The 17,227-nt window shown below is 43.1% G+C and overlaps 2 protein-coding genes across 3 annotated transcripts in view; one reads left to right on the top strand and one right to left on the bottom strand.

The window, feature by feature from the left end:
* Nucleotides 1-62: 62 nt before the first annotated feature.
* LOC119431210 (ADP-ribosylation factor-related protein 1) lies at nucleotides 63-11,922 on the top strand. Its single transcript, XM_037698680.2, has 7 exons — nucleotides 63-345; nucleotides 525-612; nucleotides 707-789; nucleotides 2,406-2,487; nucleotides 2,572-2,642; nucleotides 3,759-3,859; nucleotides 9,217-11,922. The coding sequence occupies exons 1-7, from the start codon at nucleotides 253-255 to the stop codon at nucleotides 9,302-9,304; spliced, it is 606 nt and encodes a 201-aa protein (XP_037554608.1). The 5' UTR covers nucleotides 63-252; the 3' UTR covers nucleotides 9,305-11,922.
* A 216-nt stretch (nucleotides 11,923-12,138) lies between these two features.
* LOC119431211 (diphosphoinositol polyphosphate phosphohydrolase 1) overlaps nucleotides 12,139-17,227 on the bottom strand; it is a 42,689-nt gene continuing 37,600 nt past the window's right edge. For both annotated transcript variants that reach the window (XM_037698681.2, XM_037698682.2), the window contains one exon: nucleotides 12,139-15,839. In XM_037698681.2, coding sequence (XP_037554609.1) covers nucleotides 15,727-15,839 — 113 coding nt within the window. In that variant the 3' untranslated portion in view covers nucleotides 12,139-15,726. The remainder of the gene's footprint in view (nucleotides 15,840-17,227) is intronic.

The following is a 17,227-nucleotide window of genomic DNA, read 5'->3' as shown; positions in this document are numbered from 1 at the left end:
ATTGGGACCAAGCCGCGCCAACACTAGCCCAGCCGATGACCACAGCACAATCCGCTTCGCAATTTGGCAACACTGCTCAAAGCTGTCAGGAGAAAGCAAAACTACAGGCACAGCGTGGGCGACGCTGCTTTCGTTGCTACGAAGTTAGTTTCTACTGAAGTTCGCCTGCTTGTTTACACACCTCGCATCACGCCTCGCACCTTGGATCGTTAGTACACTAATGAAAGCACGGTCTTCGTTAAGACAGTTAAGATGTTCACGCTGCTTTCCGGCCTATGGAAGTACATCAGCCAGCGCGATGAGTACTATGTGCTGATTCTCGGGCTTGACAACGCTGGCAAAACGGTAATTGTGCTCGTGTTTCTCGACGTTTGCATGTATGAACAGTAAAAGTGTTGTGACACACATTCCTCGTCATGTACTCAGGCCTGCCGATACTTCTTGGCGGCTGCCTGAGTCACAATCGATCCCGTTCAATGGAAGCTTGGCATGTAAACAAAACACATATCGTCGGCTTTGTGCAGACTTACCTGGAGCAGACCAAGACGAAGTTCTCGAAAGGGTACAAGGGCTTAAACCCTCACAAGATTACCACCACTGTCGGCTTGAATAGTGAGTGCGAAGTTCTTGCTTCATCGCTATATGATCTTGCGTTGCTTGTATTTACTGTGCACAATCTGACAGTGTTTCGTTTGCTTTTAACCAGTCGGCAAGATCGACATCCACGGCATACGGCTAAACTTTTGGGATCTTGGGGGTCAAGACTCGCTACAGTCGCTATGGGACAAGGTAAGCGCCGTCGGTGACAGTTGACTTGAAGAGCCCGAGGGCGCTCGTGATAGACAAGTACGTCAGAGGAGGCCTTCACCCCTGTTCTATGACGTTGACGCATTACGAATTTTGGTGCTGTAGTGATAATCATGCGCTTATTCCTGGTAGTGCCTGAGCATGATCCGTACGTCAAAAGCTAAGACTTGGAACTTGAATTCCTCTCGCTTTTAAGCAAGGAAAAAAATAAATAAATAATAATAAGCAAGAGTCTAGGAAGTCGCATTCATTTGTTGGATTCAAGTTTATGATAATGTGCGCGAACAGCAGCTCGGACAGCGCCGTTTATGTATTGTTTTTAAGGTGTTGTACATTGCATACAAACATTTGTTACCAATCTTTCAATTTGACTAAAGCCACTTGACATTTCCTCGTTGATGCATGGTTCACAATTAAATGACAACGTTGGACGTAGTTGAATGCTTTGAATCTCAGTCGGTTTCTTTTTCAATGAAGAACTTGACGAACATAGTGCATAACGTTTATTCCTCATGTGGATGTTGTTTGCACACAGTATAATTATATAAGAACTGAAGTTAGTTGTATCCGTAGGTATGTAGGGTGATGATGAATTGACCATTACTTCTGCACAAGCAAGTCTTGTGTGTCGATTTGTTGTGATGCATCTATGTGATGGAGTGCTGGCCCACGTACACAGCAGTTGCAAAGTAGCGGACGCGTTACGTTATACATTTTCCATTTGCATGCATGGTCTGTTGTGCCAATTCATTAACGTACAGACCACCAAGTCGTGCAGTAGTCACTGATATTGAACTAGAGAGATTCTGGCTGACACCAGAAGAATGTCAATATAGCGCCTTATTCAAATTTTGGTCCTCAGTCTCGTGGAAATTACAGTAAAACAGTTCACTAATAACTGCCATAAAACGCCTTGTTGCTGTAGCATCTACTCACATTAATTGTTGACAATTGAACTGATACGAGCCACTTACTTAGGCTTGAGCTGTTCACAATTTGATATTACTCAGTTGCCTGTCTTACTGTGGTTATTTAACCTGACTGGATGACATTCCACTGGCTTTTCGACCTTGCCAGAAAATGCCTTGTCTGGTGTTTTCTGGAAGTAACCGTCATAGAACTAAATGTTTAAGCTGCCACTCCCAGGCTCCTTATTATGGGAAGATAAACAATAAATTTACACTTCATTATTCATACCGCACGCTCGAAGCACTATTTATGCAGTGTGGAACGGAAGTCACTTGATTTAGATTTTTTTTTTAAGAGTAGTAATCTCAAGAAAAGCACACAGTTAGCACCAACATGCCCCAATTCATCAAGTGAACCAAAATAAAATTTTGGAAAAACATCACTTGGAACATAGCACTGATTGCAATGCTGCAAAACAAGTTAATGGAATGCTGCAACACATCATTAAAAGTGTGTTTATTCCATTCAATTATTGTCATATATATTAAAAAAAAGGATGTCATAGAAAATAAAAGCACTTGAAGCAATGAATATGACTGAAAAAGGGTGTTATTGTTGGCTTATGTCATGTTGTTGTCAAGTGGCATGCCCCATAGAAAAATCGTTGTATGAATATTTGCCTTTTTCAGTACTATGCAGAATCTCATGCCGTCATATACGTCGTGGACTCTTCAAATGCAAGCCGTATCGACGAATCAAAGGCTGCTTTTGGTAAGCATTGCTACAAGGTCTCTCGCATTTAAATCGAAAATCAAAACATATTCACCAAGTTACTGATGCCGTGCTTTCTTTCAGCCAAGATGATTGGAAATGATGCACTTCACGGAGTACCTGTTTTGTTGGTGGCGAACAAGCAAGACATTAGTGTAAGTTCACGCAGCAGTTTCATTACCAGTTATAGTGACATCGAGAACGCTGGTTGATGTATAAGCTAGGGTTTGGATCTTGGCGAAGTAGTCACATTTGCACACACTTGCTGTTTAAGCAACAGTGTTGCTGTTTAAGTTACATTTCACTAAACTCATCAGCAGTGGTCAATAGAGGTATATCAGTGGAGCCAATGTTGCGTCAAGCAAACTCATCTTCATAACTTGATTTCGCAAGTTTAAGACATTAAACACACAAATAAAATGCATTACAAACAAGACAGAAGTTCACAGACAGATAGAGGATTGTAGCGATAAACAGTGGTCAAACAAGGAATGTCAGTGGAGCCAATGTTTCAAAACAGGGACTTCGTCGAGTCCCTATGTTGAAACGTTGGCTCCAGCGAAATTCCTTGTTCTACCACTAAAAAGTATACAGGTAGCATCAAAGTGCCACATGGAACATATCACTGGTGGAAATGCTGAAAAACCCCAGTTTATGGAAGGCTGTAGTCATTGTTAGTGAGTCGATTCTGTTCAGTTATTATAGTGCGTAAACGTTTGAAATCAGAAATGCTCAGAAACTGTGTTCTGGAAGAAGAATATCGAAATACGCTAGTCAATTCATCAGGAATTAAGGTTATCATTGTGAACAAGACCAGGACATGAAGAAATGAACCTAAATACAGGACCAGTGCTGACTTAAAAATGAGCTGCAACTCAGTGCTGGTCCTGTTTTTATGAGTGTTTCTTGCCCTGGTAAAACACTCATAAATACATGATCAGCATTGATTTACATCTGAGCTGTAGTGCTAGTCATGTTTTCATGTGCTTCTTTGTGTCCTAGTCCTGTCTGTGCTGAAAACCTTCGTTTTATGTTTTGGGGTGTGGAGATGCAGAGGGCAGATGCAATGCAACTTTGGCAAAGCTGCTTGCGGGCCGATCTTGTATGGAATTCTTAGGTTGTCATTGAGCATAGCCAGTTACTATGTGGCCAGCAGGAATTTTTCTCCTTTCTTCTTTCGTATGTACATATGTATTTTTAATGAAGTCAACCAACTGTTACCTTTTATGAAATGCCTCTATTAGTAATCGCTGCTGTTGACTTCATTTCAGGGATGCTACAGTGCTGCAGAAATGCGTCAGCTCTTCCGGGAAAGCTCTCATCTCATCGGTAGGAGGGACTGTCACTTGATTGGAGCGTCTGCATTACATGGGTAAGGCTTGCCAGATCGGTCCAACTCCTAGAACTTCCTACAAAAACTACTAGAGGGCATTGTGGTGGTAGCGTCTATGATAACTGCTAGTACGGCGCTTCAGCCAGCAGGGGAAAGATGGTTAGTACATGGATCTGCCTAATTTGCATCCCTCTGACTTCAAATGGCTTTGCGACTTTGCAAAATGATTATTTTAAACAAAATATTGCATTATAAGTGCAACAGTTTACAAAGATTATGCATGTGTGCAGAGTCTTATTGCTTTCATGCGTTTAGGAGACATTGTTTGCTTGGAAATTTAGAAACATAAAGCGTAGTAAGTAAAGCCACTAGAATGTCCGAAGCCACAAGTATAAAGATCAGGCAAATCCGTGTACTGCTTACCATTCCCATGGTAACTTAACCCTTTCAGCGTCACTGATGTACCGGTACGTTCTCCAGTCGGATGTGCACAGTAACACGAAGTTAGCGAACTTTGAGGTAGTTCCGCCATCTGTGCTATAATTCTAGAAGGATATATTCCCATATGTCTGGATTTGCTCGATTTGGGTTTTTAGCACGTTGCAGAACGCGCCCCTTTGTGTGCGTGGTTGCGCCGCGCAGAGCGCACATCCGCAGATGAGAGGGTGGCTCCCTGACTTTGTTGACCGCTAACGCGGCAATTCTCCGTTCAAATATTTGTGCCATAGCGCAAGGCCACCACTTTTGTGTGTTTCTGCCATCTGCCGTATGTTTATAGAATGTTTTTCTTCTTGACCATGACACTGCATTCTATCGCGGAAGCATCGGTGTCGGAACGAAACTAGGTAGGAGATAAAAAACAAAGATGAGAATGTGAGGACAATATGAAGAGTGCATTTGGAATTATCTGTGTCACGTTTTAACAGCAGAGCTGTTTATGCCGAGCGTAATCTGTCTGTCGTTGACATAAAAAACTTAGTGGAGTGATGACGTCACCTCGCATTGCCTAGTAACCTGCTGGCGCGGGTGCACGCTCGCTTCACCTGACACAGACACGGCTCCGCCGAGCTCCTGCCAGCTGCGCGCTGCTGCGCATGTGCCGTGACGTCATCCTGGTGCATCAGCGCTCTCCGCCCATACACTGTGCATCGCTTTCGCTCCACTTCGCCTACGACTTCGCCACCAGCTGCGCATGCGTTCCTTCGTTCCGTATGAAATCCAGTGCTTGGCGGCGACGCACCAGACTTAGACATGAGGAGAGCGAGGAAGAAGCCGCTTACCAAGAATCGTGGCGTGCTGCTGAGCGAGACTGTCAGCGTTGACGCCGATTGGACCCAACACGGTTAGCCGAAGAAGCCGCTGCAGTACGACCACGGCTAGCTGGAGACCTCGAGTACGCCCAGCGAGAGAATGCTAGGGAACAAGAGAGAAAGCGTCGACTCCGAAAAGATCCCGACGGTGAGAGAAGCCGAGAACAAACGATGCCGTGCCCGTAAGTCCTTGGGAGGCGCGAACGGCCGGTTCCAGCGCGAGTTTCTCTCTCTGGAGTTTGGACATCCGTGCCGTGTCTGTGACCGTCTGTGGTTCAACATGAACCTCTCTGTGTGTAGCTGCGACAAGCATGTGCTTGGACTGCAAGTGCTTCGCGAGGCGTTCCTCGATGCCACGGACCACGAGGAAATGCTTGTATGTCGGACTTGCCGGGAGCTAGGACCAGCTAGGAACCGATCAGCCCCGCTGTGTCTTTAGCCTTGCGCCGCTAGTGCAAGCTACCCTGAATTTTTTTCCCTCCTGAATAACCGAAAATAAACCATTGTGTTTGTTTTATAATATCCCAGAAAACACACACATACGCACTCATCTCTGAAAAAACCTGGCACTCAATGGGTTAACAATTGCATCCCCAGAGTTCTCTCGAGTACTAATTTTTGTAGCAAATTCTGTGGTCCAGCTAACTATAAATGCCATTGTGTGTGCTTGTTCCATTATATTTGTTTTAAAGTTCTCAGTGGTTTTGTACAATTGAATGTTCGGAAACAAGAATTTGCAGTTCTGTAAGTACTGCTTGTCAGAAACGAGCTCCTCTGTACCATATTTATCCACTCGAAACGAAATTTCTGCCATCATGAAAAAGTATTGCGTGTCACATTTCTTGCAAGGAAGAGTGCATATTGATGTAGGATGCTCAATACCAGTGTTTTATTGTTGCTTTACTTCTTGAAATACACTACAATTGGTGAATCCAAAAGTAAAGCAAATGGTAAAACGAGATATGGGACAAATGCTACCATTTATTGCATCATTTTTTGTTTTAATTGGTAATGTGTCATTTGCACTGCTTTGAATTTCATTGAATACGAGAGCAGTATATTCTATATGAACCGACTGGCTTCTTTACTACAACACTTATCTTGTGGGACCACAGAAACAAATGTGCTGTTAACCTCACAGGGATGACGATTCATGGCCTTATGTCTTGGCGAGTGTATCAGGAACACAATGGCATGGTTCTGCCGTTGTGATACTTGCCATGGTGGCTCAGCGGCTATGCCATTTTGATGCTGCACATGAGGTTGCGGGTTCTACTCTTGACCATGGTGGCTGTATTCTGATGGGCAGAATGCAATAAGGCCTGTATACTAACCACTGGGTGCGTGCTAAAGAATCCCAGGTGGTCAGAATTAAACCAGAGACCTCCACTGCAGCAGCAGTCATAGCTGTAGTGTTTCTTTGGAACACTGAATCTAATCAATCAATCAGTGTGATGTTATCATACCGTGCCATTGCAGACTGAATGTGAGTGTTCATAGTTTTTCACTGTGGAGCTTTAAGACATTTGCATGAACATTTGACCGTTTTTCTCCTCCTCATAACCAATACTGTTATCTCCAAGTTATATGAAAAAAAAAAGGAAGTTACTGCGCCTTAAAGGGCCCCTCACAGGCCACATAGCAAATTTTGGTTATGCACTGGAAGTTATGTGCCCTCTAAGGAGTGTTCTCTCGCACCAATTTTTCAAATTAGTTCATTAATAGCAGAGATAGAAATATTTGAAGTGCCGTGAACCCATGATTTCAGGAGGCGAGCATCACCGCCAACACAGAAACTCTCTCCACTTGCCCGGTCTAGCCTCCGCAAGCGAAATTCTTTACCTGCGTTCTCGCATACAAGAGCTGGAGGATTGCATGACGAATACATCATGGGCCCTGCCTTCTCTTTTCTGTCTCACTCTTTCGCGTGTTTTTGCTGAGTGGCGCACTTCCAGTGACAGTCTCGCGCACGAGCTGTTGCGTTTGTCTTGTTTCGTGCAGCGGACGATTTTGCGCGCTCTGCACGAGAACACCTGATTAGCGGTATAAGTCAGTACCACAATCAAGAGCACTGATGCAGACATAAGAGGATGAAAGAGCATGATTGTGGCACTGGAACACGCTAGAGAAGGGAACACGCAGACGAAACGAAGTACATACCTCTTGCTACGGTACGAAGTAAAACAAAAACACACAGACATTCGGCTTGTGTACATTATTATTTCTCTAAACTTTAATTTGTCTGTTGAAGTAACAGATTAAACAAATAACCGATATTGCCTTGAATAATTCTCGAAGTCAAGTGGCACTGTGCGTGACGTCGCAACATTGCCATGTACGTAGGCGCACTTGTGCGATTGACGTCGACTCTCCGATTAGGAGTGCGGCATCCGCGAGGAGAATGGCAAGCGGCATTTGGTTTGAAATTTAACCTTTTTTCGCAGCGCATAGCGATGTAATACATACTTAGCAGAGATGATCGTTAGCGTGCATTGTATACACTGTGCTTGTCAGCTCACTGTGGCCAGACATGGTGAGGGGCCCTTTAAAACTTGGACACGGGAAAAGCTACATTTCGAGCCACATAATGTGTGCATTTGCAGCTGCCAATGGCAGTTGACCCCAACGCAGAATTATGGTGCATGGAAAAAGAGATCGCCGGCAACTCTGTCATCCCTTGTGTAATCTTCCGAGATCCAGAAGTCAGCAATACAGGCATTGTTGTTCATTCATGTACTTGTTGACTAGTATGCCAAGATTCAGTGCCATTAGTGTTTTATTGTAATTTCGTAGAAAGCATGCCTATGCAATATTTGTATCTGTAAGGCTTGAAAGAAAAAGGCAAAAATAAATGCAAGTCGCGTGTAGCAGCACCAGTATTTCCTTAGTGGCATGCTGTTCACCAGCTCCATGCGAAACTCAAGGCTGGGCTCCTTACAGTATGATTTTATGTGGTGTACTGTTGAGGTACTAAATGCCACCTTGACACCACAGTGCACAGAAGCCTGCATTTGTGCACACTAGAATGAAATGGGCTGTGAACTGGCATGAGCTTCAGAGACTGTCTATCCCTCTCGTTTTCTTTTTCCAACTAATAATTGTAGCACTAAGTCCACTCATGGTGTTTCACCTGTCTTGTTGTCAGTAGGACATCCTCCATTACCCTACAATGTGTGTTGTGTGCTTTGGCAATTCTGTTCATGTTGAGTTGAGATGTTCAGGGTCTTGTTTTGGGCCAGTTGTTGTGCAGGCTAGCTTAACCTGCACAACTGATCGGCAGTGCTGCAACTTCACAGGTTGTGAAACTGCAAGAGAAATTCCCTGTGCATACAAGTTTTAAGCGAGATTTTGGTTCAATTAAACTGGGCGCGCATGACAGACCAAACTGTTCCAGTGGCCCAGCACCTGGCGTCATGTGGCTCTGTGGCATTAAATCGCACCACGCACAAGTGTGTCACAGGGTTGCTGCTTGCTGTGCGATTGACACTGAAACCTGCGACACCTTGTGCACAGACTAAATTTCATCTGTGAATTCAGAATTAGTGGTGAAGAATGTGGTTTTCTTTTCTTTATATTCAATCAGTGTTTATTTCTGCCCCAATCCAGCAGAAAGCTACAGGACGAAGCCTCAGCTTGTAAGGTCCTGATTACTCGACTGCTGCTGGCAGTGTACTCTCCGATAATGTTTTTTTTTGAAATGTGGCTGGTGCCTCGTATAAGCATTTCATGCCCAAAAGTGGAATTAGTTTCATCAGCCAAATGGTGGTGTCTTGGAGCCACTGCATTAGAAAGGTGAAAGTTACACTCAGCAGGTAGAATGTAAGAATGTGTTAGCGACTTAGGACTCTTGTAAATTGTGCCTGCAGACTGTGAGCACAGACCTCTTTCTGTGAGCATAGTGTGTGAATGATTTTTGGTACACGAGGGTGCACTGAACCAGTGCAGCATCAGCCTTGTTAACGCTTCGCCTCATGCGCTAATTTCCTCTCGCGGCCCTTGCCACCATGCAACAATTAATTTCATTAGAGCACTTGTTAATGACAAGCTTCATTCTAACGTCACATTTTCTTCTTTAACTCATTATAGGGAGGGCATCAATGAAGGCATCGAGTGGATCACTCAGTGCGTGAAGCGCAACATCCTCCGGCCTCCACGCACCAGCGAGTCTTTGTGACGTCTGCTCACAATTCTTTTGTTTCGTCATTTACACTGCCTTTCAAGCGGCAAAGCTTTCATCATGGACAGTGCTGAAGAATGTGTGTAGGTGCGCGTGTGACACTCGGAATAAATCAACATGCCATCTGCAAACATTACACGCACCAAGTTTGGTCACGCTTGAACTTTTGCTAAAATACATGAATAATGCGAATGAAATGCCTCGGTGCTGTTGATTTTTGTCACGTGCGTAAGTTTTCTCAAATTTGCTATGCTGTGTTAATGCTACGTGCTTATACTATGCTCAAACCTGCCCACTCTGACATTTAAAAGACGCTAATACTACAATTGCAATGAATACTAACATTTTGTTAAAATTCTAGAAGTTGTTTATTACTTAAGATGTTGACTGCTTATTTAAAATTTCAAAAAATTGTTCTATAGGGACACTATGAGGACACTATGATTAGTCACTGTGCTCAATAGGTGCAGCTAGAATTATCTTGGCACCACAGAGACAGGAATATTCGTGAAATTTATAAAATATTCATGTAATGGCAGAGAAAATTTTTGTTGCCGTTGTACATTGTTTCTATGGGGCGAGTTCTGATGCGGGTAGGTGCGAATGATCGAATGATCGAGCAGGTCTAAAAAGAAGCTATGAAAATGGGTTGGCCTCTATACTTGTACTCCTCTGGAATCGTTTTTGGTCTGAACTGGACACAAATCAAGAATCATAAAATGGTTGGTGCTATTACGACAATTGTAAACAAACATGAAAATTCTTAACATTCTAGGATAAATTAGTAAAGGTTGGCAGTTATTCACGACTCATGTGCTGTGTTTTTCAGGTTATTTGCTTTTCAAGGTGCTGTTGTGCTACAAACTTGTAGAGTCTAGTCTAGGCTTGCAAATTGCTTCAAAGCTGAGCTACAGGCACATAAATGGGGAGTTGCCTGGGCAAGTTGGTAGCGGTTGATTTCGATGGTGTTCACAGTGCATAAAATAAGAGATGGGAAAAGAGAGAGAGCGTGGCTACGTTTCTGCCTTAATTATGTGTGCACTATGAACACCGTCTAGATTAACTGTACTACAGGGTCATAATGAAAAAAGAGCACTAAGGGCCACAATACAGGCGGTTAGTCAGAACTAGTTTATTTTTTATTGAAAGAAACATGGAACGTATACAAACGTGATAAAGAAAAAAAGGTCACATGAAAGCATAACAATGATTAGAAACTATTCAGGGAACATAATAATAATAATGTTTTTAAAATTGCAATCACTATTACAAAGTGCAATTGCTTCCTGGCAAGTGCATGCTACACTTTTACAGTGAAGCTATTAAGGGGAGTTCCGTAATGGTTTTCATGTAGCAGTATAGTCAATATCAAATGTAGATGTAACACAATGCAGTCAGAGCCCCGAATTTGCTTTGAAACGTAATGATCAATGACTACGAAATAAAAGCTACTTTGTGTATGTCTCAAACAGAAAACAACACTGCACCATTTTTTAAAATTAGAGTATTATAAGTTAGGGCGATGTTATTGTTAGGATCGGAGTACTTGCATCTGCATTTTTTAAAATCAGTAATTTGCTTCTTGCATCGCATTATATAGGCTGCAACGATGGAAGCCGACAACATGTTGCTGAAATGCAGTCTATGTGGGAGCCGTCGCTAAGAACAGCAAGTCACGAGCACAAAGCAGCAACTGCTGCTGCATTCGAGCGAGGCCGTGAGCCATCAAATAGACCCCCTAGTACTTCCAAAGGTTGAGAACTCGCTTATAACTTTGCAGTCTTTGATATTTCAGTTGTCAGACTGGCATATATATATATAAAGAATGTTTTTCGTTTGCTACCATATTTAAAAAAAAATAAAGAACCAGTGAGTAAACAATAATCTTGTGCTTTTAGTTTGTCCTGTTCTCGTTTTTTTTTTTTTTTATTACACCTTACCAATTCGGTCAGTTGACGATCCTCCTGTACCAAAGGGTTTCTCCAACATTGGTCCGCATTGGGAGACGCACACACTGGACCACATCGATGCTGTGCATTCCAGCACAGCCTTGTACAGCCTTGAGCAAACGTTTCGACAAAAGGATTTGTCCGAGAGTATTGCTGAAAGCTGGGCTATGTAGCTACTGGAATTACATAACTGACATTATATGAAAAAAGGTAGGTCATGCACATTGTCGTGCGCACAGTGCATGAAACTTATGAAACAACCCTAACCTGCAGCAATTGTTAAACTGGACAGACCGCATCGAGCACAAGTTCAGGTTATTAGTAGCAAGGTCTGGACATCTTGCAGACCATTGCAAAAATACACTAATGCATGGCAAAATTTAACAGTACACTTGTACCGAGTAGATTAGGAGGCTGCAAAATGCAGATTGATATAAGAGATTTCTCGGATGCAAGGAGCCAGTAACTGCATTAGCATACCTTCTATCGGGATCTCTTGTAAAGAAACCGATTACTCGAATAACAAGATTCACGGTGTGTGCACATGATGGGCAATTTGAGTGATATCTTGTGTGTTCTCAAATTTTTCATGCGAGTGTGCCTTTTATGCGTGTGATCATTTGTGCAAAAAAAAATAATAAATAAATAAAGCCAGTCGATATCCAGCGCCTTGCCTGTGCATTTCATGTTGATGTATTTGTCTTCCTTACCATAGCAACTGCAAGCATCTTTCACAAGATTTTCTCTGTGTCCTTTTTCTGAAATGTTGGCTCCAGGCTTGGGTTTCCCTTGTTCACCAACTGATGATTAGATGATCACTTCTGTGATGTGTTCCACGGTGGACAACAGCGAGAGAGACGATGAACAACAGTGCCACAGCAGTCATCGAATCAACTGTTTAATGAGATATCAATCCGAATGTGTTCCAAAGACGTTTTGCTCCCGTGCCCAACAGGCACGTACAGTGTATTTTTTTTATTTGTTTGGCTGGGAGAGAACACAGCTCGAGGAAAACAAGTGTAGTAGGCGACACACATCGGCTCATCTCGTGTAAAAACGACCACTGTTTCTGGGCGTGCCTACATCCGGCGCAGCAAACGTTTGCAATGTCCAAGGCTGACAAAAAAAAAGTAAGCAGGGGGCTGCTAACGCGTGACACACACACAGGAAAAAAAAAAAAGATGTCACGGACATGTTGCACACACAGTTTGGAAGCATTCACTCCGCAACAACCATTTCTGCAATGCTCATTCAATCTCTGTGGTGGCAATGTTGTAGACTCGTCAACCGGCAGAAGAGCGCAAGGCAAAGTGCCTTGCCTAACAGCAGTCCTCATCTTGGAAGCAGATTGTACGTGGCAAGTTACGTACAACAAAAAGGCAGCTTTCTGCAAAATTATGTTACAAGGGCATGCCTAAATTCCCGAATGTCGCCGAAATCCCGCGACCTTGACACCGAGTTGGCTTTGAGCTATTACTTAGTTTGACCAAAGCGTGCACCAGAAATTGTAATTTCTTGAAAATGTAGCATGTAACAGTGAATTCGTAAGGTAAAACTAGTTACCATAAAAAATGGCAACTTCATCAAGCCAATGCAAAAGCCTTTGGTCATTCCCCAATTCCCAGTAGCGCACAGAGCTTGTGTTTCTAGAAAATGAGGTAACATATTGCTGTTCTTCCGAACACACATGATGTACAAAACGAGGTATTACAGTGCTGCCCAGTTTGAATGGCTGTTGTTTGCGGTTAAAAAAAAAGGAGAAAAGGGCTCTCAATCTTGTCCCTTAAGAAAATAAGTACATCTAGCGAGGCTGAATCGTTCTAGTTTCTTAAATTGGCTGTCACAAATTGGGGGGAATAAATATTGGCTTCACTCGACTCAAATCTGCACCACAATGATGTAGACTTCTGCTGCCAGGAGACGTTCTCGCTTACTTTCCGTACACAACCACACCCCGAACGACAGACCTTCACACACCCCACGATGCTGCTTTTCTGGTAATAAGTTTCACCAACAGTCTCTCACGCTCTCCACTTTCACACATACAGACACACACACACACGCATAATATTCACAGGCACAGAAGCTTTTCTCTCTTATCTTTTCGTGCCCATTAGATATAGAAGGAGGCTTCTTTTTTTTCTCCGTGCCTTATCCGACAGCCTGTACAGTGGGTGTTTGGCTACACAGAACATAACAGCGAGCGTACTAGGACAATCAAAAGTTTACGGGTGCAAGGGATCAGTGAGGAAGCAGAATATTACCGCTGCCCGGACGTGCAATCGGGAATTCAAATTTGCAGCCCACACTACGCAGTCGAGCCCACTTAAAGCAACGCCAGTTATGCTGTGCAGGAATCAACATAACGCCCTTTTGCACGCACGTGTATCACGATACACACACTACAATCAGATGCACCTGCGCACATCATTGCTTGAACCCTCCACGATAAGGCTATAAAAGCACTCTGTGCACCGCACCTAGGGGAGGATTTCTTCAGCAGGTGCAACCGAGCCAAATTAAAGCTTGTTCTTGTTTGGGAGCCCAGGTCCATGTTTCACTCACCAAAGGTAGCAGCAAGACATGGCCACTAGAAGCGAACACTCGTTTATTACAAATGAAGACACCTCGACCGCTAGAATTCGTGGGCAGGCAACAGCACAGCATGTCGCAGGTGATAACAAACATGTGGGGATCATAAACTCTGTTAGAGCAAATGTGCAAGCGCATCTCACTCGCTTGTGACAGCGTCGTATGGCAGCGAGTGAACAGCGCGAAAGGCAGACAAAGATGTAAACGAGACGAAGGCGAGCGCCGACTTCCTGTTTTGTCCTGTTTAGGTCTCTGTTCACCTTTCGTGCTGTTAACTTAATTACTGAGACGAATTGCCAACTAGCTTAATCAGACACCCTGCCAAATGTCGCATGATGCTGTGCAGTTATTTTACAACAGTATCCCCATTTTACTGTTGTCTGCCTAGTGAGGGAAAAGAGGAGGCATTGCTACCAACTCCAAGAGCTTCAATTGCAACTGTGTGCCTATTAAAGCACAGAGTCTTTTCTCTGGAGGTCTTGACGATGACCACTCGTTAGCTCATAAAGGCTTACAGAAGTGACATTTATTGGATCTGCACTGAAGTAACAAACTTATATTACAGACTTCTTTTCGGCGTAAACTTTATCCTCCTCTGTCACCTTTTCTTCGTGGGCAGCCTATTTATCACGAATGCTCGGATACAGTGAACACATGAGATGAACGTTTCTTATAAATGGGCTCGACTGAATGCATGAAATGCATGGTGTTGTACTGTTCTATGTTTACAGGCACAAAATGATTGGAAATTCATCATTTTTTTTTCACTGAGTCCCTGCCTTGTACTCTGAAGTGCTACGCTACCTTTAGACCAACTTTCAAATTTAGCGAGCTACACTGGATTTCATTTGCTTTTCATTTTCACAAACAAGATTTTCTGTCGCATAACAAAGTGAAAACACAGGCAAATTTTGAATTTTTTGACCAGATCGGCAGAATTCTTACAATGATATTCCCCAAGCTTTCTGCCACAGAAGTGGGACATCTGCAGTGCGTGACATGCATAGACAAATGCTTCAACAAGCACATGAGAGTCTCAACTTATGGTCATGACATAGCACTTCAGATGAACAAATACTTAGCTGTTTATCTTGATCAGCTTTTCCCTCATGAAATAATAACACAAGATTTATTTGATGGTGTTTGTAAAAAAACAGTGCTGAAGCAGAGAAAGAAATCTACCAAATTTTCTTGAGTGGCTTCACAAAAATTTGATTTAGTATTAGGGCTCGTGAACTGACCCAGCCAGATTTGTCCAAACTATATATATATATATATTTTTTTTTCCAATGCCAGTTATCACTTAACTACTGTACAGGCACAAAATAGGAGAAGACCCAATATCAAACTAGGATTATGACTGACTTATCCGAGTACAGCTGTCGTAGCTTACCAAACGCTCCGAGTGCGATTTCGCCACATGTACCCGAGATCCACAATTCATTTGGACACACAACAGCAGGCTTGCCCAATTTGTGTGTTTCACAGTTTCAAAATGCAGCGCAAGCTGACGGCAGACATATGCTTTAACACATCATAACAAGAAAACACTAAGTAATCAGGTTCATTCAGGCACACTTCAGTTCACCTACTGAAGAGGTGGCACAATCAGGTTCAGCACAAGTGACATGTAGGCCGTACATTGAAAATGGCTTCAGTCCTGCAAGGGACTGAACAAAATTCATTAAGCACATGTATTCGCAATCAGTGTGTGTGTTTGCTTTATGGTTCCTCTTATGTCACGAAGACTGTCGGATGGGCAGATGCAGAGAAAAAAAAAAAAGAGAGCAAGAAGAGAGGGAGGAGGTGTGGTAAAAGGGGAAGGGTGGAAAAAAAAACAACACAAAGAGAACAACAACACTAAGGTAGCCATGAAGGTCATGGCACCTTGTCGTTCTTCATGAGCAGCTTAACGTAATTGCACTGTACAGGCTTCGAAACGGAGAGGACGCGCAACGCTTCGTCAATGGGGAACCACTTCCGCTTGCGACCTGCACCAGCCAAGACAAAAATAAAAAAGAAGACAGCATTAGGAGAGAGATACTTATTACGACAGAGAAGCTGAGCGGTCAGCCCGAGTCAACGTTCTGACCTGCTGTTTGGCATTGGGGATGGATAATTGGAGTAAAAGAAGACAGGAAATGTGTTGATGATGAATGTGGTGGTGAATGAACTTGAATAGCAAAGACTCTCCCAAGTTTCAAATCCAGACCACTTTCTTGCAAGACTTTGATGAGAGCCTTTGCGATATCACGCCCACGACAAGGGTCCGGCCAAGGTCCTAAAGGAACCTCTTCCAACAAAGGCTGCATGCAAAACAGCAATGCTGTGAACAGGTTTCCACAGTGTTGGTAAATTTTTCATGGTGAAAGTCGCCAGGTCGTGGCCCAGAACAGTATTTTTAGTGAGAAGTCGCTACGTGATGATGACTGGCTCATAATTTTGTTTTCTTAAGTTCTTCCTAGAAGCCTTTCTTATTACCTATAGCTTTAAAATGCATCCTGCAATGGAGAGTCAATGGTTGGAATGTGGAATGGGGAACAAGCCCCCATTTTTGTAGAACGGTATCAGTTCTGAACATTGTGCTTTGCCGACAAAATCAGCTTTCATTCACTCAGATTGCTCATTTATAAACTTTTTAGTATGTCTTCATAAGTAGCGCCAAATACACAGGGTGTTAATTTTTAAGATTTACAGAATTTTTAGAAATCGCCTGTGGCAGGTGCCATAATTCTTATCATTGAGCTGGGTTATTCGATGAGGCGGACATTAGTAGCATGAGAAATCGAAAGACATATCCCATCTTTCAAAGGTAGCTTTATTTTAGATACTGTTTTGTGTTTTGCATTAGCAGCACACAAAACAGTATTTCCCGGGATCCCAACGTGACTTGGGACCCAGCAGAAACGAATTGAGTGGTTTTCATTTACGCGTGACAGTGTGTGTAAGATGTCGCCGATGAGAGGTTTTTGCTACGATTTTAAGTTGAGGGCTCTAAGAGTACTTAGGGAGTCTGTAAATTACTGCTTTCTTGTGCTTTCTATTTACAACTTCTTGCACTGCCATTCACAGAGCATAACATTCGGCTGTGAAAACAGAAACGAATAGTGGGAGTCTAACAGTCTGTTCCCATGTTCGTGATATGACACTGCTTCCCACATAATCATGTGTCTTTGAACCGTCTGTGTAAAACTCGTAAGTACTATATGTTTCTTGTATTGTGCGGAAATCTTGTATTATGTGCACCTGTGGGGTATCCTGCTTCTTAAGGTGTGTTAGGGAAAAATCTAGAAAACGTGTAAAGTCACACCAGGGGCTAATCTGGATGGCTTCTCTGCAACATGAAGTGCCTCTTTTGGGATACTGCACTTGTGACACT

The sequence above is a fragment of the Dermacentor silvarum genome, chromosome 10 (assembly GCF_013339745.2).
Source record: "Dermacentor silvarum isolate Dsil-2018 chromosome 10, BIME_Dsil_1.4, whole genome shotgun sequence".
Classification (NCBI taxonomy): Eukaryota; Metazoa; Arthropoda; class Arachnida; order Ixodida; family Ixodidae; genus Dermacentor; species Dermacentor silvarum.
The sequence above is the reverse complement of the archived record's forward strand: the minus strand, read 5'-3'. Positions and strand labels throughout refer to the sequence as shown.

Coding starts and splice junctions, on each gene's coding strand:
- LOC119431210 (XM_037698680.2), top strand. CDS start 253: ATGTTCACGCTGCTTTCCGGCCTATGGAAGTACATCAGCCAGCGCGAT. Junction 613..706: donor CACCACTGTCGGCTTGAATA/GTGAGTGCGAAG, acceptor GCTTTTAACCAG/TCGGCAAGATCGACATCCAC. Junction 2,488..2,571: donor CGAATCAAAGGCTGCTTTTG/GTAAGCATTGCT, acceptor GCTTTCTTTCAG/CCAAGATGATTGGAAATGAT.